Raw genomic sequence first — 25896 nt, 5'->3', positions numbered from 1 at the left:
TCCTGTATTTTGGATGCCTTTAACTATATTATCCTGTTCTGAAGAGTACATTTTACAAAACAAAATCCTGATACACAGCTTCTACAGTTCATTATGCCCTTCGGTCCTTCATCGTCTTTGTTACACACTAGTACCTTTTTTTTAAGCAAATCGGGGTTAGAAATGGTGTTTGGACTAGTAGAGGGTAGAAGAGGTTTGCTACATGATATTTAGGCAATGATCTAATGCTGGTTTATTCTTTACTTTTAGTTACTCCTCCTTTGTTCTGGAATCACTTAAGTCATTAACTCAGGATGAGAAAAGTCTTGATCATAAGGGTCGCTGCCTGTTTTATTTACAGATTCTGATCAGATTGCACAACTTAAAAAACCACGAATTCAAGCACAAAGGTAAAATCTCTGTCTCTTGTATTTTTGTCAGTAATACTGAAGACTGATGTACATCAGTTCAACGAATTAGACCTAGGGGCATTGAAAGCTTACCATTAATTGTGCAACAAAATCTCACACCGGAATCTGGATAAACGTTCCACTCCTGATCTAAGCACAACATTCTCATTGCTTGCATGGTATAAAAGTACTGATCTGGGCCTAGGTTTAAATATGGGGCTGCAGGGTTCTGCTTTTCTGCAGGAGTGCTGCACTGTTAGAGGTGCCATCTTTTAGTAAGACATTAAATCAAGACTCCATCTGTCCATTCAGGTGGAAGTAAAAAGATTGAAGAATAGCAGGAGAATTCTCCCCATGTCTTGGCCAACATTTATCACCATCAAGGTCAGGAATCTACACATGTTGTTGTGGATTCTACCTATTTATTTGAAGTTTCAGATGATTCAATTGAACTTTACAAGTCTTCAAATGAAAATATATATGAACCTTGTACTTTCTTTGTAGACCTTGTATCCAGTTTAATTTCCAATAGATTTCACTTTGTCCCAGCAAAGTTAAAATCCCCTCCCCTTTGTTGATAGTAATAGGCAAAGCCATTGTTTTGTAATCACCCAGTGCCACAGTATGATTGCTGTTGTGATCAATCTACACTGCCTGTATTAGCTCACTGCACAAAATGTCTACAGGCAATCAGAAAATGACAGTCAGATGTGCATGAACTAACAATACAATTGTGTTACTGAGTGACGAAAAAGGAACTTTCCAGGTGTCTTAATTATTAATGGATTGAAGTGTAAATGTAATGATTTGGGAAATTGTTGCTCATTTTCACGAGTTTAGCTTCTGTGCTGATTTATTTGTCTTCCTGGCGTCCCCAATGCTACAAAGCTGGATTGTTACCAGCAGTGGTAATAGTGGCTTGATTCCGTAAGCTTTGTTCAATGGTAGAACTCTGACAGAGGTTGTGGGTTTAAGCCCCACTCCAGGACTTGAGCACATAATCTAGGCTGACACTTCAGTGCTTTTCTGCAGGAGTGCTGCACTGTAAGAGGTGCCATCTTTTAGTAAGACATTAAATCAAGACTCCATCTGTCCGTTCAGGTGGACGTAAAAAGTTAGAAGAATAGCAGGAGAGTTCTCCCTATGTCCTGGCCAACATTTATCCCTCAACTGAACATCAAACAAATGATCCGATCATTTATCTTATTGCTGTGCACTAAATTGACTGCTGTGTTTACCTACAAAACAACAGTGACTGCACTTCAAAAGTAATTAATTGGCTGTGAAGCACTTTGGGATGTCCTGAGAATGTGAAAGGGTGCTGTATAAATAGAAACTCGAGGTTAGCCTTCCAATAAGATGTCTCTCACTTCCTGGGAGTGCAAGATGAAGCAGAGCTGCTGTTCAGAAGTCAGAAAGTCGGGAGACTTGGAGGTCAGCAGAGCGGGTGGTGGGAGTGACTTAGAAGCAAGTCTAATGAACAAATATAAAACCGTGAGAGTATAGGCTGAGGAGTCATTGTGATTGTGTGTTTTGCGAATTAATTAAATTCCAAGTCTCAAACGTTGCCTCTAGTTTGCCACATGGGGCAGTCACTGAGGTACTGACATCCTTGGTTCAAATTTAGTATCTGATCTCCAGAACAAGTGATAAATGAATGCAAACTGGAGTGGTCACCAGTGTTCCCTGTAAGCTGTGCGTTTGTGCAGTGCTCCAGGCACCCTGTGCAGCTGGCTTGCTGGCCTTTTAATGCTAAAATCGTGCATGCACAGTATTTTGAATGGCCCGCGCAGCCCCAAACAAAATTACAGGGCACATTGGTGGTCATACTGACGGGCTTTGTAGTCTACAGTATGGTACCAAGAAGTTGTATTTGAACCTTGGGATTGACTTAACTGGAGACAAATTTGCAGTCAAAAAATTCTGTCAACTCATTCATTTCCATAGTTTGGACAAAATAATTTGAGCACCTTGTACCAAGGAAATGTGCTCAAAAATGACTGTCTCTCAATTTGAGTTGATTTTGAGCAGTTTTCAATTGTCTTCTGGGAGATGCCAACAACAACAACTTGTATTTATATAATGCCTTTTAATAGGTGAAACCTTTTGTTAGAATAATACATTCTAGTACATTAATTCAAATGATCCCATTAAATACTGAGGTCATTCTGTCTGCACACAACGTCCATTAATTTAATACAATTTAGGGTATTTAACAAACTTTTTTTTGGTGACATTTTAATGTTGCTGTTACTTTGAATCCTCTCCTTAATATCTCAGGAGTATTGTCACAAGTAACTCTCGCCAAAATGAAGAAATCAAACGGGAAAACTTAGAACATTTTTTTGGGGGGAAAATTGAGCCCATAGTCTTCTCTCAACCAGAACAGCAGCAGAGACAGTACAACTTGTCTTATCAATCTTGTATAGGTGCCGCCCTTTGATCACTAATGGATATTGGGTGGGGTAAGGACTGAATTCAGCCCAGTACCTCATGCGGCTGGATAGCTGTTAATAATCGTTGTTAAACCTCATGCTTGAAAGATGGGGAGTTGGCCAAAGTACTGGAGGGAGATAGGCACCAAGAGCATAAGAGAATATAAGAATTAGGAACAGGAGTAGGCCATCTAGCCCCTTGAGCCTGCTCCGCCATTCAACAAGATCATGGCTGATCTGGCCGTGGACTCAGCTCCACTTACCCGCCCGCTCCCCATAACCCTTAATTCCCTTATTGGTTAAAAATCTATCTATCTGTGATTTGAATACATTCAATGAGCTAGCATCAGCTGCTTCATTGGGCAGAAAATTCCACAGATTCACAACTCTCGGAGAAGAAATTCCTTCTCAACTCGGTTTTAAATTGGCTCCCCCGTATTTTGAGGCTGTGCCCCCTAGTTCTAGTCTCCCCGACCAGTGGAAACAACCTCTCCGCCTCGATCTTGTCTATCCCTTTCGTTATTTTAAATGTTTCTATAAGATCACCCCTTATCCTTCTGAACTCCAACGAGTAAAGACCCAGTCTACTCAATCTATCATCATAAGGTAACCCCCTCATCTCCGGAATCAGCCTAGTGAATCGTCTCTGTACCCCATCCAAAGCTAGTATATCCTTCCTTAAGTAAGGTGACCAAAACTGCATGCAGTACTCCAGGTGCGGCCTCACCAATACCCTGTACAGTTGCAGCAGGACCTCCTTGCTTTTGTACTCCATCCCTCTCGCAATGAAGGCCAACATTCCATTCGCCTTTCTGATTACCTGCTGCACCTGCAAACTAACTTTTTGGGATTTATGCACAAGGACCCCCAGGTCCCTCTGCACCGCAGCATGTTGTAATTTCTCTCCATTCAAATAATATTCCCTTTTACTGTTTTTTCCAAGGTGGATGACCTCACACTTTCCGACATTGTATTCCATCTGCCAAACCTTAGCCCATTCGCTTAACCTATCTAAATCTCTTTGCAGCCTCTCTGTGTCCTCTACACAACCCGCTTTCCCACTAATCTTTGTGTCATCTGCAAATTTTGTTACACTACACTCTGTCCCCTCTTCCAGGTCATCTATGTATATTGTAAACAGTTGTGGTCCCAGCACCGATCCCTGTGGCACACCACTAACCACCGATTTCCAACCCGAAAAGGACCCATTTATCCCGACTCTCTGCTTTCTGTTAGCCAGCCAATTCTCTATCCATGCTAATACATTTCCTCTGACTCCGCGTACCTTTACCTTCTGCAGTAACCTTTTGTGTGGCACCTTATCGAATGCCTTTTGGAAATCTAAATACACCACATCCATCGGTACACCACATCCATCGGTACACCTCGATCCACCATGCTCGTTATATCCTAAAAGAATTCCAGTAAATTAGTTAAACATGATTTCCCCTTCATGAATCCATGTTGCGTCTGCTTGATTGCACTATTCCTATCTAGATGTCCCGCTATTTCTTCCTTAATGATAGCTTCAAGCATTTTCCCCACTACAGATGTTAAACAGTGAAACCATACCTCATTAAACAGTCAATGCCTTCAGGAGAGGTGTAGGGAGAATGTTTTTAAAAAGAGAACTCTAGCAGAATGTCTAAGACCTGGATCATTTGTATTTGTTAAGTAATATCATTGATAAAATCTTGCCTAATTTACGTAAGGGCTGAAATACAGAGTTACATTTCTATGACATTGTTTTCGTTCCACTGAACAGTCATAAAATGTGGAAGCAATAATTGGTGCAGAGGTGCACTGCCCTTTCACCCACCACCTGGATTTGAACCCAAACTAATTGGATGAAATTTGGGTCTGCGAGATGAAGGGTCTTAAGCAAATTGATGTCAAATAGGCTTTAAGCGCCTTGGAACATTTCACTACGTTAAAGATGCTTTATCTAGCAGCTCCACCCCCAAAACTAAAGGCCTAAGCAGAACTGGAGTAACTCTTTGGCCAAACTTGCCTAAATGGCCAGAATTGGTGCAGGTGGCAGGTTAAGCCCCCTTTGGCTGAAAGAAAAACTGAACTAAAAAAAACTCGTAACTGACTGAGTTACGTTGGTGCAAATTGATTGCGGAAACACTTTTTTAACTGAGGCCAAAAAAAGCAGCCTGCTCAAAAAAAAAACAGCGCAAATCACTGGGGAAAATTGAGCCCTAAGAGTGCAAACTTGCCGATCAAACCTGGTTCTGTGCAGCATAGGCAGTCATTAATCCACCGGGTCAGCATCTATTTGCAGGTTTATTTTCAGACGTTTTGCACAAGGTGTTATTCTGCCTCCTACTGCAGTACCTGGACGAAATTTAACTGTTTCCAGGTAACCGGAAAATAAAATAACTGTATTCACACTCCATAGCAAGAGTTTTGAAGCTACTGTACAGTCAGCTTATTGATTACCCCACTGACACACGCATGTGTGTGTGCCACAATCACTTTTCCTTCTTTTCGACTTTTTGAAAAGGTTTCCACATCCTTCTGTTCTGGGATAAGCTTTCCTTCGCAATATGATAGAAAATCCCTGTCTGACTCAAATAGTTTGTGCTTTGACGTACTTTTGAAGGTGCAGTTTTTAGCTGCTGTTTAATGGAGGGAAGTGATTTTAGTAACTTGATAACTGTTAGGCTGAATGTTAATTATTTTGCCCCACGTTTTCTTGATAAACTTTCAGTGATCGTCAGTTTGCCAATCATTGCATATTGTCATGAAATGGTTGCTATTGGCATAAATAGACTCAGATTTGAAAAAAAGCACCCATGAAGTTTTCATGATCTATATTTTTAAAAGCAATACCCTGAAATATTTCTGGATTATAATCTTGTCTCAAATTCAGATGATGGTTATAAACTACTTACACTTTGTTCCTACCATCTGAAAACCCTTGGTCAGGTTCCTGCCTTGTTGATCATTCACAGGTATCAATTATCTTCTGACTTAACACAAAGGATTTTTTTTAAGTAATGTTTTTAAAAGTGATAATGACAGGTATAAGTAGTTTGTGCTAGATATCTATTGGTATATACAGATTTTAAAAATCAATATGTTAATGTAATTTTATGTGTGCAATTGTATTATTTTCGATCTTTCCCAAAAATAAATTATCCAGCGCTGTATTTCTACTACGTGAGCAGTCTGTTCCTAACTAAACTTCATATTCATGTACCGTTTTTAACATTTTCTGCTTCAGGTTCCCTTGGGAGTGATGTTGCGGATGTTGTAAAAAACAGTTTGATGAAAAATTTCACAGTCCTGACTTACAACAATGGACGGTAAATATGCTTCAAGTGGTTTAGCTTCTAAAGGAGAATTGTGTAATTTTTTTTTTAAACAAGTACAGAAGATTGTTCAAATAACCAAGTCCTGAACATCGCCAGTACCATTAACATTTCCTACAACATAATGGCCCTGAAATTCCGGTCGGAGGCTTCTTTTGAACGAAAGCTTCCGACCAGAGAATTCTTACGAGAGTACCTGATGGTCCCGAGGAGCTTGGGATTCTGATGGTGAGGTCTTCTCTTCCTGCACTGCGAAGCGCGCTTCCGTCCTACAGGTTCAGATGCAGAAAGTGCTGTCACATATACCTGCACAACCAATCAGCTACAGTATTCCACAGCATTAATAGCAATGACAACTCCGTATCTACGAGTTCGCATTGCTATTAATGAGATTAAAAAAAACACACTAAACACACAATAAAAAATTAAAAACACCTCATTTAATTAAAATTAATTGAAATTAAAGTTAAGAAATGTCTTGGGAGAAAAAAAAATTAAGATAGTTTTTAAAAGATTTTTTAATTATGGTTTAAAATAAACAGTGTAGTGGGCAGGGTTTTTAATAATAAAATGTGTAAAAGTAGGCTATGCATCTGCTTTTATCAGACGCAAGAGTTTTCAGGACATTTGCCAGGCAAGATATGGATAAATACCGCAATCTTGCCTTTGCAAATGAGCTTGCCCCCGAGATGCGGAGGATGTGGAGCTTGATAGATCGGTAAAGCCAACTTTCAGCGCATGCGCATTGTGCGCTGAAAACCGTCTTTTACGATGCCTTCCAGAGTCCATACACATTTCATACGGACCCAGGGAGGCCGGGATTTCTGGGCTATTAAAAGAAGAAAGCTTGCAGCCTCTCTGGAAAGCACCATTGTTCGGCTCAGAATATTGTTCCCAGATTGTTTATCCTGCTGTTCCTTCAGTGCTATGCGTAATGGCCAGAAGTGCTGAGGAATTAGTGTGTATAAATGGGGGAAGGGGGGGGTGGTGGCGGCGGCGGGGAGAGAATGTCTTGTTCCTGATAAAAACAGAGTGGAAGGTTTTTTGAAATTATGGACTCAATTCTCCCAAGCCCATTTTCTGGCGTGTTGCCAGAATTACGCCCATTTTTCTAGGCCAGAAATGCGCCGGAAATAATTTGCCAAAGTTTCCCTGATGTATCATTTGAATTTGGCGCCGTGCAGCGTGTCCAGTTGCCTTGGAGGGGGTTGGAGAAAAGTTATGTTTTTGATGTCATTGCAATGGACGAACATGCGCAATACAGCTGTGAGTTGGGAATCAGCCATTTTTAAAGAGCCAGTTGTGTGTGAGAAAAAGTTAAGTACTGTGTGAGAGCATTGGAAAAATAGAAGCTGCAGCAGTACAAGATGCAACACTGCAAGGACCAAGCCCTGGATAGTCAAGGGGCTATAGGGGCGGAGGAACGTAACACAATCACAATCACTAAGGAGGTGGTACTCAGTAAGATAATGGGACGAAAGGTGGATTAATCCCCTGGACCTGATGGTTTGCATCCTAGAGCCTTAAGAGAAGTAGCGGCAGGAATAGTGGATCCATTGGTTGTAATTTACTAAAATTCCCTGGATTCTGGGGAGGTCCCAGCAGATTGGAAAACTGCAAATGTAACGCCCCTATTTAAAAAAGGAGGCAGATAAAAAGCAGGAAACTATAGACCAGTTAGCCTAACAACTGTGGATGGGAAAATGTTGGAGTCCATTATTAAAGAAGCAGTAGCAGGACATTTGGAAAAGCAAAATTCGGTCAGGCAGAGTCAGCACAGATTTATGAAGGGGAAGTCATGTTTGACAAATTTGCTAGAATTCTTTGAGGATGTAATGAACAGGGTGGATAAAGGGGGGAACCAGTGGATGTAGTGTATTTGGTCTTCCAGAAGGCATTTGACAAGGTGCCACATAAAAGGTTACTGCACAAGATAAAAGATCACGGGGTTGGGGCTATTATGTTATATATAGAGGATTGGCTAACGAACAGAAAACAGAGAGTAGGGATAAATGGTTCATTCTCAGGTTGGCAATCAGTAACCAGTGGGGTGCTGCAGGGATCAGTGCTGGGACCCCAACTATTTACAATCTATAAATGACTTGGAAGAAGGGACTGAGTATAACGTAGCCAAGTTTGCCAACGATACAAAGCTGGGAGAAAAAGTAATATGTGAGGAGGACACACAAAATCTGCAAAAGGACATAGACAAGCTAAGTCAGTGGGCAAATATTTGGCAGATGGAGTATAATGTAGGAAATTGTGAGGTCATGCACTTTGGCAGAAAAAGTCAAAGAGCAAGTTATTATTTGATTGCAAAGTGCTGCAGTACAGCGGGACCTGGGGGTACTTGTGCATGAAACACAAAAGGTTAGTATGCAGGTACAGCAAATGATCAGGAAGGCCAATGGAATCTTGGCCTTTATTGCAAAGGAGATGGAGTATAAAAGCAGGGAAATCTTGCTACAGTTGTATAGGATATTATTGAGGGCACACCTGGAATACTGCGTGCAATTTTGGTTTCCATATTTACAAAAGGATATACTTTGGAGGCAGTTCAGAGAAGGTTCACAAGGTTAATTCCAGAGATGAGGGGGTTGACTTATGAGGAAAGGTTGAGTAGGTTGGGCCTCTACTCATTGGAATTCAGAAGAATGAGAGGTGATCTTATCGAAACGTATAAGATTGTGAGGTGACTTGACAAGGTGGATGCAGAGAGGATGTTTCCGCTGATAGGGGAGACTAGAACTAGAGGGCATAATCTTAGAATAAAGGGCCGCCCATTTAAAACTGAGATGAGGAGAAATTTCTTCTCTCAGACGGTTGTGGATCTGTCGAATTTGCTGACTCAGAGAGCTGTGGAAGCTGGGACATTGAATAAATTTAAGACAGAAATACAGTTTCTTGAACAATAAGGGAATAAGGGGTTATGGAGAGCAGGCAGGGAAGTGGACCCGAGTCCATGATTGGATCAGCCATGATCGTATTAAATGGCGGAGCAGGCTCGAGGGGCCGTATGGTGTTGTGCTCCTATTTCTTATGTTCTTATGTAAGGAGTCAGGAAATGGTGTTGGGGAAATTGATGGGATTGAAGGCCGATAAATCCCCAGGGCCTGATAGTCTGCATCCCAGAGTACTTAACGAAGTGGCCCTAGAAATAGTAGATGCATTGGTGGTCATTTTCCAACATTCCACGGACTCTGGATCAGTTCCTTTGGATTGAAGGGTAGCTAATGTAACCCCACTTTTTTAAAAAAGGAGGGAGAGAGAAAACAGGTAATTATAGACCGGTTAACCTGACATCGGTAGTGGGGAAAATGCTGGAATCAATTATTAAAGATGTAATAGCGCATTTGGAAAGCAGTGACAGGATCGGTCCAAGTCGGCATGGATTTATGAAAGGGAAATCATGCTTGACAAATCTTCTAGAATTTTTTGAGGATGTAACTAGTAGAGTGGACAAGGGAGAACCAGTGGATGTGGTGTATTTGGACTTTCAAAAGGCTTTTGACAAGGTCCCACACAAGAGATTAGTGTGCAAAATTAAAGCACATGGTATTGGGGGTAATGTATTGACATAGATAGAGAAGTGGTTGGCAGACAGGAAGCAAAGAGTGGGAATACACGGGTCCTTTTCAGAATGTCAGGCAGTGACTAGTGGGTTACTGTTGTAACTGTTCTCAAATTAAAAGTTTTTTGTAAGCTATGTAAATTTATAAGTTTAAAGTTTTTAATGATAAAGTTTGTAAGTGATCTTAAAGTAAAGTTTGATACAAGAATAATTTTATTAAAGTTAAGTACAAAAGAACTGTGTGATAAACTTTTGAATAAAATATATTTTACATTAAAGCTGAATCATGTTCCATTAACACAACACAACATTACTGAACAGCTCCAAACAGTAAACATGGCCCATGTGGAATAGTTGTTGCTGAGCCCTCGGGCGTTCACGGATGAGCTGCTGACGCAAGGGTCGAGCCATCGTTAAGGGGCGCGATGGCTCGCCCTCCTCCGCCGTCGTGTTTCGTCCTCATCGTCCTCCTCCCCCTGCTCGTCATCTGCATCTTCCACATCGTTATCATCAGCCACTCTCACCGCAGGTGGGTCTTCCAGTACCAGGGGCTGCTGCCTCATGATGGCTAAGTTATGCAGCATGCAGCACACAACAGTGGACTGACCGACAATCTCAGGGGAGTACAGCAAATAGCCTCCGGAATGGTCTAGGCATCGAAAACGCTGTTTCAAGATGCCAATGGTCCTCTCTATGATGCTGCGTGTCACAATGTGCGCCATGTTGTATTGATGGTCAGTTTCTGTCCGGGTTACATGTAGGGGCGTCATGAGCCAGGTGGCGAGGCCGTACCCTTTGTCTCCCAGTAGCCAGCTCCGCCCTTCTGGCTGCTGCTGCTGAAGCATGGCAGATATAAGGCTGTCGCATAGGATGAACACAACATGGGTGCTCCCAGGGTATCTTGCATCGACTGACATGATATGATGCATGTCGTCACACACGAGCTGCACATTAATGGAGTGGAAGCATTTTCTGTTCCTGTACATCTCAGAATCTTCCAAAGGTGCTCGCAAGGCGATGTGGGTACAATCAATGCAGCCCTGTACCTTTGAGAAGCCAGCAATCCTGAAGAAGCCTACAGCCCTGTCGTGGATTGCTTGGGCTGTCATGGGGAACTTTATGAAGTCATTCCTCTGCGCATACAATGCAGCTGTCACCTGGCGAATGCAGACATGTGTTGCATGTTGAGAGATGGCGCACACATCCCCAGTTGTAGCTTGAAATGTGCCGGAGGCATAGAATGAAAATGCAGCTGTAACCTTCGCTTCAACTGACAAAGCAGTCCTCCTGATGTTTCTAGGTTGTAGGTCTGCTCGACCAACTCACAGATCTCAGTTACAACTTCTTTGCAGAAACGTAGTCTTCTGACACAGTTTACATCATTAGGTGGAGGTACGAACACCTGTCTCGATATACCCGAGGTGGGTAAGGCCTCCTGCCCAGAACCCTACGGGCTCTGATGTTCCTGATGCGATGATGTCGAATCAATTGTCTCCTACGTAGCACCATTAAAAACATAGAAATCTACAGCGCAGAAGGAAGCCATTTCGGCCCATCATGTCCGTGCTGGCCAACAAAGAGCCACATGGCCCTCAGTCAGCAGCTGTGAAGGTTAAATATAAACCTATGAACAATGACACCATGATGCAGAAGGCTCGCACAAGGTATGGCATTGTCAGTAATGCCCCCATACTTTAACCTTTGAAAGGAGCTCAAAACAGCAGGAAAGCAGGCAGGCAGGACAGGTTTGCAGTTCTTTTCCCAAGGTTTGTATGGATGGACCACACCCAAGGCCTTGTGACTCCTCCTCTTAACCCCCCCCCCCCCCCCCCCTTAACTAATTGCAGTCTTCGGAAGCCTTCCGATCAGCACCTCGCTCTCCGGGCTCGAAGCCTTCCAATCGGCACCTCGCTCTCTCTTCTCCCCACACCCTCTCCCACGGCTTGTTTTCTAGCCGAGCCCCTGTGTCCGGGCACAGGGCCGATTCTGCCGACCAAAGCTACGACCCTCCAGCCCTGCTTCAAGACCTTCGGTGGTGGCGTGAGTGAGTAAAAAAAAAAGAGAAAACTTCTGAAATCCAACAAATTTACACTTACTACGTTGACAGGTTTAAAAAAAAGTTGAACTTTATTATTGATTTTGACAGTGTTCTTGACTCCCTCCAAAATCTTCGATTTAAAAACAATGGTGATTTGTCAATGGGCGCTGGTTTTCTTAAGTGCCCAGAAGGTTTTTCGGGAGTGGTCAGATGTGCTGACCTAGGAGGAAAAAACGATGGCCAAACTGCGACATGAGCTACGCTGGCGCAGATCGCGGGGGGAAACTTGGGAGAAAAAAATGCCAAAAAAAACGGCACAAATGACCAGGGAAAATTTAGCCCACAATTGCAGAATTTGTCTCCTCATTAGTGTGCAGGTGGAAAGCTGATCTTAATTCCACTGAAACAGTTAATATTGTGTTGTAAAAAAAACCTATGAATATATTAGTATATGATTAAGCAGGCCATTCAAATTAATCCTTTAATCCATTATTGCCTCTTAGAATTCTTTTTTTAATGTCTTTACCAATATAGATACATGTGAACAACTCCCTTCTGATTGCCTGTTCTCTGGATTTATCGGTTAATTGCCTATTAATGTACAATGTATTGTGGCTGCCTGTATGTTCGGAATTTGGCTCATTTAAACTTTGTTGGAGACTGGTAGTGACCCTGGTGGTGCAGTTGTATTTGTGTTTGTGAGTTTGTAGTTCTTCCACAAAGGTTGGGGACCTGACAGTAAACTACATACATTTGCCACCAATTGTACATTGTTCTGGGAGGTAGAGAATGAAACCACCTTGTGAAGTGATGTTCGCTGCCTCATTTATAATACTGTGGCCAGAAGCAGTGCTATAATATTATTAATTATATTTATTTATATATTTTTATGTATATATTTATTTATATTTATATATAGCTGGGTATTAATTTTGTATATATATGTTCGATTTGATGACCTCTTTGAATTTGAATCCCAGGTCATTGTGACTACTTGGTTGGGTGATGGGATGAAGATGGTTTAAATTCTAGTTCATTGAGAAGCTGACATGTGCAACTTTCAAATAACTGAGATTATATTCTATTCGCGGTCAGTCCTAATTTATTACAATTTCATTGGTTCTGGGGTAAGTAGAGGTGAATGATGTACAGATGAAAACATTCAGACTATCTCTGCTTCAAAGAGTTTATGGAAGTTTACAACTCAAGTTTACAGGTGGTGGGGAAAAGTCTAGAGAACATAATCCGGGGCAAATTCAATTGTCACTTGGAAAAACAAAGGTTAATAAATGACAGCCAACATGATTTATTAAAGGCAAATAGCATCTGGAAAACTTGATTGAATTACTTAATGAACTAATAGAGAGGGCTGATGAAGTTGTATGGTGCGGTTGTGTATATGGACTTTCAGAAGGCGTTTGATGAAGTGCCACGTAATAGACTTGTTGGCAAAATTGAAGCTCGTGGAATTAAAGGGGCAGTGGGAGCATGAATACAAAATTGGCTAAGAGACAGAATGCAGAGTAGTGGTGAAAAATTATTTATCAGACTGGAAGGAAGTATACAGTGGTGTCCCTCGGGTCAGTAGTTGGACCGCTGCTCTTTTTGATATATATTCATAACCTGGACTTGGGTATACAGGATATAATTTCAAAGTTTGCAGATGAGACAAAACTGAGAAATGTAGTAAACAATGAGGAGGGTGGTAACAGACTTCAGGAGGGTATAGATGGGCAGACACATGGCAGATTAAATTTTAATGCAGAGAAGTGTGAAGTGATGTATTTTGAAAGGAGAAATGAGGAGAGGCAATATAAATTAAATGGTACAGTTTTAAAGGGGGTACAGGAATAAAGAGACCTGGAGTTCACACACAAATCTTTGAAGGTAGCAAAACAAGTTGATAAGGCTATTTTTTTTTAAAAGCATAGGGATCTTTGGCTTTATAAATAGAGGTATAGAGCACAAAGCAAGGAAGTTATGATAAACCTTTCTAAATCGCTGGTTAGGCCTCAGCTAGAGTATTGTATCTAATTCTGGGCAGCACACTTTAGGAAGGATGTCAAGGCCTTGGAGAGGGTGCAGAGGAGGAGATTTACTAGAGTGACACCAGGAACGAGGAACTTACAGTTATGCGGCGAGATTAGAGAACCTGGGATTGTTCTCTTGGAGCAGAGAAGGTCAAGGGGAGATTTGATAGAAGTGTTCAAATAATGATGGGTTTTGATAGAGCAGATTAGGAGAAACTGTTTCCACTGGCAAGAAGGTCTATAACCAGAAGACGCAGATTTAAGATAATTGACATGGTGGGAAATGGGGACAATTTTTTTTTTTTACACAACGAATTTTGATCTAGAATGCACAGGCTGAAAGGATGTTGGAAGCAAATTCAATAATAACTTTCAAAAAGGAATTGTATATATACTTGAAAATGAGAAACAGCAGGTGTGTGGGACTAATTGGACAGCTCTTTCAAAGACCCACTATGGTCATTGAACCTCTTGCGGCACTGGGTGTGGGTCCTTCTGATGTCGTCCACGAAAGACACCTCCTCAGAAATGCTGGTTCAAAGACGCCTAAGAACCGCTGGGAGTGGTTTACTTGCACCCCTCCTATTTAAATCTCCCCCCATCTCTTCTCCACAACTGTGATGAGGGCCACATACGCCCCATTACCGAATTTTTTCACTCTGCCTGCTCCCATTTCCTCCTTCTATCGTACCTGTTATTTGAAAATGGCTTATTCAGCCCTGGGTGTACTGTGCATGCATGGGCGCTCCCGGAAAGCTGATCAGAAGCACGGGGTGAAGAAAAAAATCAGGGGGGTGGGGGGGGGGGAATAGCGCATGCACAAAAGGTACGTTTTTGTTTCACTTGCAAATTTCGGCTCCTGTGCACAAATTCAGTTGTGCAACGCCAGATTTATCGCTATCGCTGGTCACCGTTAGGCAAATTTTATTAGGTCTGGCGATAATTGTACCCCAGCAGTAAAAAAAAATTCCACCGCAATTATCACCCAAAAACGGGTGAAAGTGCTAAAACCCGAATTTCTGTCCCCAATAGTATTACTGAATAAAATAACAAATGTTTAACTCCAAGAATATTCAGTAAGAATATATTTATCCTATCTCTAAAATTGACTGTACATCTGGCAATAAATGAAACAAGGGTTTGCAATGGTGGCTGTTGTATGAAGTCATGTCCTCAAATCTTGTATCTAACCAAGTCCTACTGTCTCTGCTTTCAGTATAAAAAATGTAATGCCTGCTTCCATGAAAGCCAAGATAGTGACATACATTATTGCACTGGCTTTACACATCAACAGTTTTCAAACTGACCTCACATATCTACAGCGAGATTTGAAAATCAGTGAAAACAGGTAAGGTTGTTTTTCTTTGAAATATTTCATTAGTTGCTTAGTTATTTCCTCCCCTCGGGTTATTACTGTCAGTAGTCTCTGCCTGTACTGGTTACTTGGTAACCAGCAACCTGGGATAACTTGGCCTGAAATTTCCCCTCCTTATCTTCAGTGATGCCTCCCAGCTGATGGTTAAGCAAAGGTTGCGAGCTTACCATCTGAGGAATTGCAGGTGTGCCCTTTGTATTCTGTGACCATCACAAAGGCTTGGGCACACTAACATGCTACATTATAGGTGTAAGATTTCTGATTGATTCTGCCCTACATTCATTCTGGAATAGCTGAATTGGATTTCTGGAGTGTTATAAATTAACCAAGTCACACAGTTGCTATATTTTATTAACTAACACTATAAGAACATAAGAATTAGGAGCAGGAGTAGGCCATTTGGTTCCTCGAGCCTCCTCTGCCATTAATGAGATCATGGCTGATCTTTTACTTCAACTCCAGTTTCCTGCACTATCCCCATATCTCTTGATTACCTTAATAGCCAAAAATCTACTAATCTCTGACTTGAATATACTCAAAGACTGAGCTTCCACAGCCCTCTGGGGTAGAGAATTCCAAAGATTCACCACCCTCTGAGTGAAGATGTTTCTCCTTATCTCAGTCCTAAATGGCCAACTCCTTATTTTGAGACTGTGACCCCCCTGGTTCTAGACTCCCCAACCAGAGGAAACATCCTCCCTGCATCTGCCCTGTCAAGCCATGTAAGAATTTTGTATGTTTCAATTCGGCCTCCTAGGACAATTCCGCCCCCTGCCCCCCCCCCCCCCCCCCCCACCCCATTCCAGGAATCATTCTGGTGAACCTTTGTTGCAAGTACATCTTTCCTTCGTTAAGGAGATCAAAATTGAACACAATACTCCAGGTGCAGTGAGACGTCTTTACTCTTAAACTCAAATCCTCTAGTAATAAAGGCTAATACAGGTATACCATTTGCTTTCTTAATTGCTTGCTGTACCTGCATGTTTACTTTCAATGATTCGTGTACAATTACACCCAGGTCCCTCTGAACACCAACATTTCTCAATCTCTCACCATTTAAAAAATACTCTACTTTCCTATTTTTCCTATCAAAGTTGATAACTTAACATTTCTCCACATTATATTCCATTTAGCATTGTCTTCCCCACTCACTACACCTGTCTATATCCCCTTGAAGCCGCTTTGCATCCTCCTTACAACTTACAATCCCACCTAGCTTTGTATCATCAGCAAACTTGGATATATTACATTCGGTCCCCTCATAGAAACATAGAAACAGAGAAAATAGGTGCAGGAGTAGGCCATTCGGCCCTTCGAACCTGCACCACCATTCAATATGATCATGGTTGATCATGCAACTTTAGTACCCCATTCCTGCTTTCTCTCCATACCGCTTGATCCCTATAGCCGGAAGGGCAACATCTAACTCCCTTTTGAATATATCTAACGAACTGGCCTCAACAACTTTTTCTGTGGTTGAGAATTCCACAGGTTCACAATTCTCTGAGTGAAGAAGATTCTCCTCATCTCGGTCCTAAATGGCTTACACCTTATCCTTAAACTGTGACCCCTGGTTCTGGACTTCCCCAACATCAGGAATATTCTTCCTGCATCTAACCTGTCCAGTCGTGTCAGAATTATATATGTTTCTATGAGATCCCCTCTCATTCTTCTAAATTCCAGTGAATATAAGCCTAGTCGATCCAGTCTTTCTTCATATGTCAGTCCTGCCATCCTGGGAATCAGTCTGGTGAACTTTCGCTGCACTCCCTAAATAGCAAGAATGTCCTTCCTCAGATTAGGAGACCAAAACTGAACACAATATTCAAGGTGTGGCCTCACCAAGGCCCTGTACATCTGCAGTAAGACCTCCCTGCTCCTATACTCAAATCCTCTCGCTATGAAGGCCAACATGCCATTTGCTGCCTTCACCGCCTGCTGTACCTGTATGCCAATTTTCAATGACTAATGTACCATGACACCCAGGTCTCGTTGCACCTCCCCTTTTCCTAATCTGCCACCATTCAGATAATATTCTGCCTTCCTGTTTTTGCCACTAAAGTGGATAACCTCACATTTATCCACATTATACTGCATCTGCCATGCACTTGCCCACTCACCTAACCTGTCCAAATCACCCTGCAGCCTCTTAGCATCCTCCTCACAGCTCACACCGCCACCCAGCTTAGTGTCATCCGCAAACTTGGAGATATTACATTCAATTCCTTTGTCTAAATCATTGATGTATATTGTAAATAGCTGGGGTCCCAGCACTGAACATTGCGGTACCCCACTAGTCACTGCCTGCCATTCTGAAAAGGACCTGTTTATTCCCACTCTTTGCTTCGTGTCTGCCAACCAGTTCTCTATCCACGTCAATACATTACCCCCAATACCATGTGCTTTAATTTTGCACACTAATCTCTTGTGTGAGACCTTGTCAAAAGCCTTTTAAAAGTCCAAATACACCACATCCACTGGTCCTCCCTTGTTCACTCTACTAGTTACATCCTCAAAAAATTCTAGAAGATTTGTCAAGCATGATTTCCCTTTCATAAATCCATTCCGAATTGGACCGATCCTGTCACTACTTTCCAAATGTGCTGCTATTACATCTTTAATAATTGATTGCAACATTTTCCCCACTACCGATGTCAGGCTAACCGGTCTATAATTCCCTGTTTTCTCTCTCCTTTTTTAAAAAGTGGGGTTACATTAGCTACCCTTCAATCCATAGGAACTGATTCAGAGTCAATAGAATGTTGGAAAATGACCACCAATGCATCCTCTATTTCTAAAGCCACTTCCTTAAGTACTCTGGGATGCAGGCGATCAGGCCCTGGGGATTTATCGACCTTCAATCCCATCAATTTCCCTATCACAATTTCCTGACTTAGAAGGATTTCCTTCAGTTCCTCCTTCTCGCTAGACTCTCGGTCCCCTAGTATTTCCGGAAGGTTATTTGTGTCTTCCTTAGTGAAAACCGAGCCAAAGTATTTGTTCAATTGGTCTGCCATTTCTTTATTCCCCATTATAAATTCACTTAATTAGAAACATAGAAAATAGGTGCAGGAGTAAGCCATTCGTCCCTTCGAGCCTGTACCACCATTCAATAAGATCATGGCTGATCCTTCATCTCAGTACCCCTTTCCCGCTTTCATTAATATTTCAACCACTTCTGACCTATAGCGGGATGTTACAGGTCTGGACCGCAAGGGACCTACATTTGTCTTCACTAATCTTTTTCTCTTCACGTATTTATAGAAGCTTTTGCAGTCAGTTTTTATGTTCCCTGCAAGCTTACTCTCATACTCTATTTTCCCACTCCTAATTTCCTCATCCAAATCATTGATCTAGATTGTGAATAGCTGGGGCCCAAATACCAATCCTTACAACACCTCCACTAGCTACAGTCTGCCAACTCGAAAATGATCCGTTTATTCCTTCTGTTTTCTTCCGTTAACCAATCCTCAGTCCATGCTAGTATATTACCCCCAATTCCATGAGCCCTAATTTTGTTCAATAACCTCTTGTGCGGCACCTTATCAAATGCCTTCTGAAAATCCAAATACTTCACATTCACTGGTTCCCCCTTATCGAAAAACTCTGAACAGATTTGTCAAACATGATTTTCCTTTCATAAATCCATGTTGACTCTGTCCAATCCTAGTATTCTTTTCTAAGTGCCCTGTTACCACGTCCTTAATAATAGATTCTAGCATTTTCCCTACTAATGTCAGGCTAACAGGTCTGTAGTTCCCTGTTTTCTCTCTCCCTTCTTTCTTAAATAGCAGGGTTACATTAGCTACCTTCCAATTTGCAAGAACCGTTCTAGAATCTATGGACTTTTGGAAGATGACAACCAATGCATCCGCTATCTCTATAGCCACCGCTTTCAAAGCCCTAGGATGTAGGCCATCAGGTCCAGGGGATTTATCAGCTTTCAGTCCCATTAATTTCTTCAGTACTATTTTTTTACTAATACTAATTTCCTTCAGTTCCTCATTCTCGCTAGACTCTTGGTACTCCACTATTTCCTGGAGGTTTTTCGTGTCTTCTTCTGAGAAGACAGACACACAGTATTTGTATAATTTCTCTGCCATTTCCTTATTCCCCATTATAATTTCTCCTGTCTCAGCCTGTAGGGAACCCACATTTACTTTTGCTAATCTTTTCCTTTTTACATACCTATAGAAGCTTTTACAGTCTGTTTTTTTTTGTATCTCGCTAATTTACTCCCATATTCTATTTACCCATTCTTTATCAATTTCTTGGTCCTCCTTTGCTGAATTCTAAAATGCTCCCAGTCCTCAGGCTTACTGCTCTTTTTGGCAACATTATAAGCCTCTTCCTTTGATCTAATACTATCTTTAACGTCTCTTGTTAACCATGGTTGGATCACATTTCCTGTGGGTTTTTTGTGCCTTGAAGGAATGTATATTTGTTATAAATTATGTATTAATTCTTTAAATGCTAGCCACTGCTCATCTACCATCATACCTTTCAATGTAGTTTCCCAATCGACCTTAGCCGACTCTCCCCTCATACCTATGTAGTTTCTTTTGTTTAGATTTAAGACCCTAGTTTTGGATTTAACTAAATCACTTTCAACCTTAATGTAAAATTCTATCATATTATGGCCACTTTTCCCTACTACAAGGTTATTAATTAACCTTTTCTCATTGCACAATACTAGATCTAAAATAGCCTATTCTCTAGTTGGTTCCTCAACATACTGATCTAGAAAACCATCTTGTAAACATTCCATGAATTTGTTCTCCACACTATTACTGCAAATTTTATTTGCCTAATCAATATGTAGATTAAAGTCCCCCATGATGATTGTATTACCTTTGTCACATGCACCTCTAATTTCCTGATTTATATTGAGCCCTACATTATCACTACTGTTTGGGGGCCGATAAACAACTCCCACCAATGTTTTCTGCCCCAGCTGTTTCTTAGCTCCACCCAAACTGATTCTACTACTTGATTTTCAGAGCTAAGATTCTTTCTCTCTACTGTCTTTATCCCATCTTTTATTATCAGGCTAACCCTCCTCCTTTTCCATTTTGCCTATATCTTCTAAAAGTAAAGTATCCTGGAATATTTAGTTCCCAACTGTGCTCACTTTGCAACCACGTATCCGTGATGGCTTTTAAATCAAATCTATTCATTTCTATCTGCGCTATTAATTCATCTAATTTGTTGCGAATGCTTCGCGCATTCAGATATAGTGCCTTTAGCTCTGTCTATTTTTCCCTGATGTCAGCATAGTCAGTAATGCTCTATTACCTTTGTTACTCTCTCTCTCCTTTCCTGGTCCACTCTGCTTATTCTCACCCCAAACTCTGCTCTCGAGAGCCTTGATATTTCTCTTGATGCTTTTAAATTCTTTCCTGAATCCTCCCACCCCCTTCCATTAAAGCCCCATCTACTGTCCATGTTATTTGATTCGCCAGGACACTGATTCAAGTGGAGCCCGTTCCAACAGAACCGCTCCATCTTTCCCCAGTACTGGTGCCAGTGCCCATGAAGCAAAACCCCTGCCTCCTACACCACTCTTTGAGCCACACATTTAACTTTCTAACTGCTTAACCCTATACCAATTGACGCGTGGCTCAGGTAACAATCCAGAGATTATTACCTTTGAGGTTCTGCTTTTTAATTTGGACCCCAACTCTTCAAACTCTTTCAGAAGAACCTCATTCTTAGATCTACCTATGTCCTTGGTTCCTAAGTTCACCACGACAACTGGATCCTCCCCTTCCAAGATAAAAGTTCACGGGGTTGGGGGTAATATATTAGCATGGATAGAGGATTGGCTAACTAACAGAGAACAGAGAGTCAGGATAAATGGTTCATTCTCTGGTTGGCAACCAGTAACCAGTGGGGTGCCGCAGGGATCAGTGCTGGGACCCCAATTATTTACAATCTATATTAACGACTTGGAAGAAGGGACCGAGTGTAACGTAGCCAAGTTTGCTGACGATACAAAGATGGGAGGAAAAGCAATGTATGAAGAGGACACAAAAATCTGCAAAAGGACATAGTCAGGCGAAGTGAGTGGGCAAAAATTTGACAGATGGAGTATAATGTTGGAAAGTGTGAGGTCATGCACTTTGGCAGAAAAAAAATCAAAGAGCAAGTTATTATTTAAATGGAGAAAGATTGCCAAGTGCTGCAGTACAGCGGGACCTGGGGGTACTTGTGCATGAAACACAAAAGGATAGTATGCAGGTACAGCAAGTGATCAGGAAGGTCAATGGTATCTTGGCCTTTATTGCAAAGGGGATGGAGTATAAAAGCAGGGAAGTCTTGCTACAGCTATACAAGGTATTGGTGAGGCCACACCTGGAATACTGTGTGCAGTTTTGGTTTCCATATTTACGAAAGGATGTACTTGCTTTGGAGGCAGTTCAGAGAAGGTTCACTAGGTTGATTCTGGGGATGAGGCGGTTGACTTATGAGGAAAGGTTTAGTAGGTTGGGCCTCTACTCATTGGAATTCAGAAGAATGAGAGGTGATCTTATCAAAACGTATAAGATTATGAGGGGGCTTGACAAGGTGATCCCTCGAACAACATCCCTAAAACAGATCATCTGGCCATTATCACATTGCTGTTTGTGAGAACTTGCTGTGCACAAATTGGTTGCTGCATTTCCTAGCAGTGACTACACGTCTAAAGTACTGATTGTAAAGCATGCTATATAAATGCAAGTTCTTTAGATTGGAAAGAGCAGGCCACGTAATAGCAAGCAATGCAGATTGGAAAGAATGGTCCTTTTAATGTTCATTATTTAAGAGTGTCCAATTGGGGGCATGGCAACCTGATTCACACAACACAAATCGGGTTCCACATGCACTGCAAGTTTAGATGTCACATGAGCCAAGGCTACAAAGTGCTCAGATCCTGCACCCAGAAGTATGCCGCACACAATGTTGTGAAAGTGTATGCAAAAGTTTGAGCTGTAAAGTATGGGGTGTGAAGGAAGCACTTTCGGACATTGTGAGAGGTGTGAAAATAAATGCTTATTTGTTCTAGTTCTTTCTATGCAAGATCTCTGCTTTAGTGTGTGTGGGCCCAAGCCCTTTAAAAGCTTGTGACTGACGACACTTCCATTGATGGAAATGTATTTTAGCAGTAGTGCAATGTGATGATGTTTGTGCCTCTATTTAGTGAGGGGCCCAGCTGAAGTGTCTTTTCAGGTGTTCTAAGTGTGTTGTACACAATTTCCATATTTTTGTAATCCATTTGTTTTTTTTGAGTAGCTAAATAGTAACAGTTTTGTAGAAAGTAAGATAATGTTTAAATATAATTTCAATTTAAAAAGAAAAACTGTTGCACAGTGCTTTCTGCTCCTTATCTTTTCGAATGGCTCACTTCAGTTGGGACCCTCACTAAATTCAGTGCTGGTTTAGTACATTTTAAATGGTTTTTGACATCTGCATGCTGAATGTAGATAATTTATATAAAGAAATGAAATAGTTTCCATTAAGGACTACTCGTTGTGAAACCAACCTCCAGAACTCCTGCAGTAACTGGGCCTCACTAGATTTGGACATGCATTTATTTTGTAATTTCTTAGTCTTGCCTATTTTGACAGCAAGAACAATTGGAACTGTTTTGCAACACTATTTCTGCCCAGTCCGATAGTAGAAAATATATTTTAATTCCTAGCAGCAATGCACTTTAATGGCTTGTAATTAAACGTTTGAAGTCTATAATGTCTTAAGCTTACCACTAACAAGGACTTAGAACGTTCAGCATTTTGACAATTTTCATAGTTCCCTGCCCTGAATTTGTAAAGTTATTAACAGCTGTGTAGTGTTGGCTCAGAGCCACTAAATGCCCAATTGACCATAAAAGATGGCTATCGTGACATGTACCTTCACCCACCTCTAACATTTTCAGATTTGTAACTCCCTACTAAATCCTACATTGTCTACAGCAGTGGCGTGCGACCTCCAGCTCAGGGTCCCAAGTGAGGCCTCAAGCACAGCCCTTGAACCCTAGACAGCTCGATCCTATTTGTGTTTACATTTCTGATTTGTGGTTTGTCCTGTTTGGTTTCTGTGGGCTTGGAGGTTTGGAATGGGCTGTTCTGAGCTCTGTTGCCTCATTGGTGAATAAATCCTAAATTTAGAACATCAAGACTTTGAAATACGAATTGAATTTTGTATGTAGCCCCTGAGGCTCCATACTATATCTCTGTGATCCATGGAGGCAAAAGCTTGGACTCCTCTGCTCTACACTACAGTAATTTGGGAACAAGAGTATGCCAATCAGCCTCTTGAGCCTGTTCCCCCATTTAGTTAGATCTGTATCTCAACTCTTATTTACCTGCCTTTGCTCCATATCCCTTCATACCATTACCCAACAAAAATCTCTACCTCATTGGGGACATTGAACCCCCAACCATGGTGAGCAGAATATTGCTTTTATCTAACAATTCAGTTGCACAAACCTTGATTATCATCATCTTTCGTATGGTAGTAGCAACGCAAATCAAATGTCAATATCCAAGTTGGATATCCAGGCCAAACCTTCCGGCATAACAGCGTGGATATCCCGCAGGCTGCCTACAAGCATCCTCCGTGGGCAGTGCTCAACAATGTGCTCCGGGGTCTGATTAGGAGCTCCACAGTCGCACCTTGATTATTATATAAGGGTTGAATTGGTGCATGAGCAAACATTCCCCTTACATGTGCCATTAACTGTTTTCATTTATCTTTCTCTCTCTCACTTTGTTAATGTAGAGAATGGTACAAAAGCTGTTCATTTCTGAATACATGTTTTATTGTACTTTACAGAATTTTGGACATTGCAAGAGCGATGGGTTTAAAGGTTGCAAAGAAAAAGGTGGATATTCCCGGTGGTGCTGCAGAGGATCATAAAATAGCGACTCTCATATTACCATTGGTTGTACAAAGTACACTTCGTGGACACAAAAGGAAGAAAATGAAATGAAAAAAATTGGAATCAGAGACACGTTCTCTTTAAGCCACGTGGCCGCGCAACGCTCCAGGGGACTTACGTAGCCGGCTTTGCAATGGGAAAGACTGCATGCGCGATATTTTGAATGGTCCGCACGGTCCCCCCCAAAAAAATTACAAGTAACGTTGCACACAAGCCAAGGGTAAAATCAACCTCTGAGTGCACAAAGGAACATATGTGAAGAATCTCTAACCAGAGAAACCCTGTTTGCTATGAAGAGTTGGCAAATACTTCAGAAAATATTTTAATTTTAAATAGTAAGACCCGGGTATCATTACAGTATGATTGAGATGTAATAGGCGCTTTAAATTATGAGTTAATAGTTAACTGTTGAGATATGTCTCTGGTTTTATTATTAAAACTTCAACATACAACTGAGTAATTCATGTGGAATTGAGTATTTGTCCAGTTGATTTCCAGTGGATGTGTCAGGTTGCTTGGATCAGAATTTGTACAAACTGGTTGTTTTGCACATCTTCACCCTTTACATCTTATTTATCAATTCAGTCAAAGCTAACCTGGTTATACTGAGACACCGTTGTTTGTTTCCTGGTGAAGTTTGGTAGTAGGTTGACATTGGATATGGTATGGCTTGATATTCTGGAATTTTGCTCAATTACTTTTGGGGGTCAAGAGTTTTGCAGAGCTTTTCCTCGGGATTTAAATATGTGGGGCAGAGTCGTAAGATTGATATAGATGAAGAAGCCCATTCATCCTTGATTAAAAAAACATACCCCCTCCCCCCAATCACAACATTCAAATATTTCTTAAATGGTTTCACAGCTTCTGCCTTGCACATCTCATATTCTGATGCCTCTTTGTGTGAAGAATTGCTTTCAGTCCTTTGTTTGCCTATCAACAGTTTGACCCTATGCCTCATTGTCCTACTGTCAAGATTTAATTTAGAGTAATGTTCCAGATTTATCATTTCTGTACATAGCTGTTGGTATTACACTCGCCTCTGAGTCAGAGGGTCTTGGGTTCAAGTCCCACTCCAGAGACTTGAGCACATCATCCAGGCTGACACTTCAATGCAGAACTGAGGGTGTGCTGCACTGTTGGCCATGTCGTCTTCCAGCTGAAACCAAGGCTCCGACAGCTATCTCAGGTGAACATAAAAGATCCCATGGCACTTGCATTCAAATAAAGGGGAATAATCAGCCGCTATTTACAATCTATATTAATGACTTGGATGAAGGGACTGAGTGTAATGTAGCCAAGTTTGCTGATGATACAAAAATGGGTGGGAAAGCAAATTGTGAAGAGGACATAAAAAATCTGCAAAGGGATATAGAACAGGCTAAGTGAGTGGGCAAAATTTGGTAGATGGACTATAATGTGGGAAAATGTGAGGTTGTCCACTTTGGCAGAAATACTAGAAAAGCAAATTACAATTTAAATGGAGAAAAATTGCAAAGTGCTGCAGTACAGAGAGACCTGGGGGTCCTTGTGCATGAAACACAAAAAGAATGCAAGTACAGCAAGTAATCAGAAAGGCAAATGGAACGCTGGCCTTTATTGCAAGGGGTGTAGAGTATAAAAGCAGAAAAGTTCTGCTACAACTGTAGTGTATTGGTGAGGCCACACGTGGAGTACTGCGTACAGTTTTAGTCTCCGTATTTAAGGAAGGATATACTTGCATTTGAGGCTGTTCAGAGAAGGTTCACTAGGTTGATTCTGGAGATGAGGGGGTTGACTTATGGGGATAGGTTGAGTAGTTTGGGCCTATACACATTGGAG

The 25896-nt window shown here is 41.4% G+C and overlaps 1 protein-coding gene across 1 annotated transcript in view; it reads left to right on the top strand.

Moving 5' to 3' along the window:
• polr1e (RNA polymerase I subunit E) overlaps nt 1-24534 on the top strand; it is a 47456-nt gene extending 22922 nt beyond the window's left edge. Inside the window, exons 9-12 of the mRNA XM_070900860.1 lie at nt 250-389; nt 6057-6138; nt 15000-15131; nt 23973-24534. Of these exons, the coding sequence (XP_070756961.1) occupies nt 250-389; nt 6057-6138; nt 15000-15131; nt 23973-24129 (511 nt within the window). The 3' untranslated portion in view covers nt 24130-24534. The remainder of the gene's footprint in view (nt 1-249; nt 390-6056; nt 6139-14999; nt 15132-23972) is intronic.
• The last annotated feature ends 1362 nt before the right edge of the window (nt 24535-25896 follow it).

Source organism: Pristiophorus japonicus, chromosome 1, assembly GCF_044704955.1.
Source record: "Pristiophorus japonicus isolate sPriJap1 chromosome 1, sPriJap1.hap1, whole genome shotgun sequence".
Lineage (NCBI taxonomy): Eukaryota > Metazoa > Chordata > Chondrichthyes > Pristiophoridae > Pristiophorus > Pristiophorus japonicus.
This window is presented reverse-complemented; position numbering and strand designations above follow the sequence as displayed.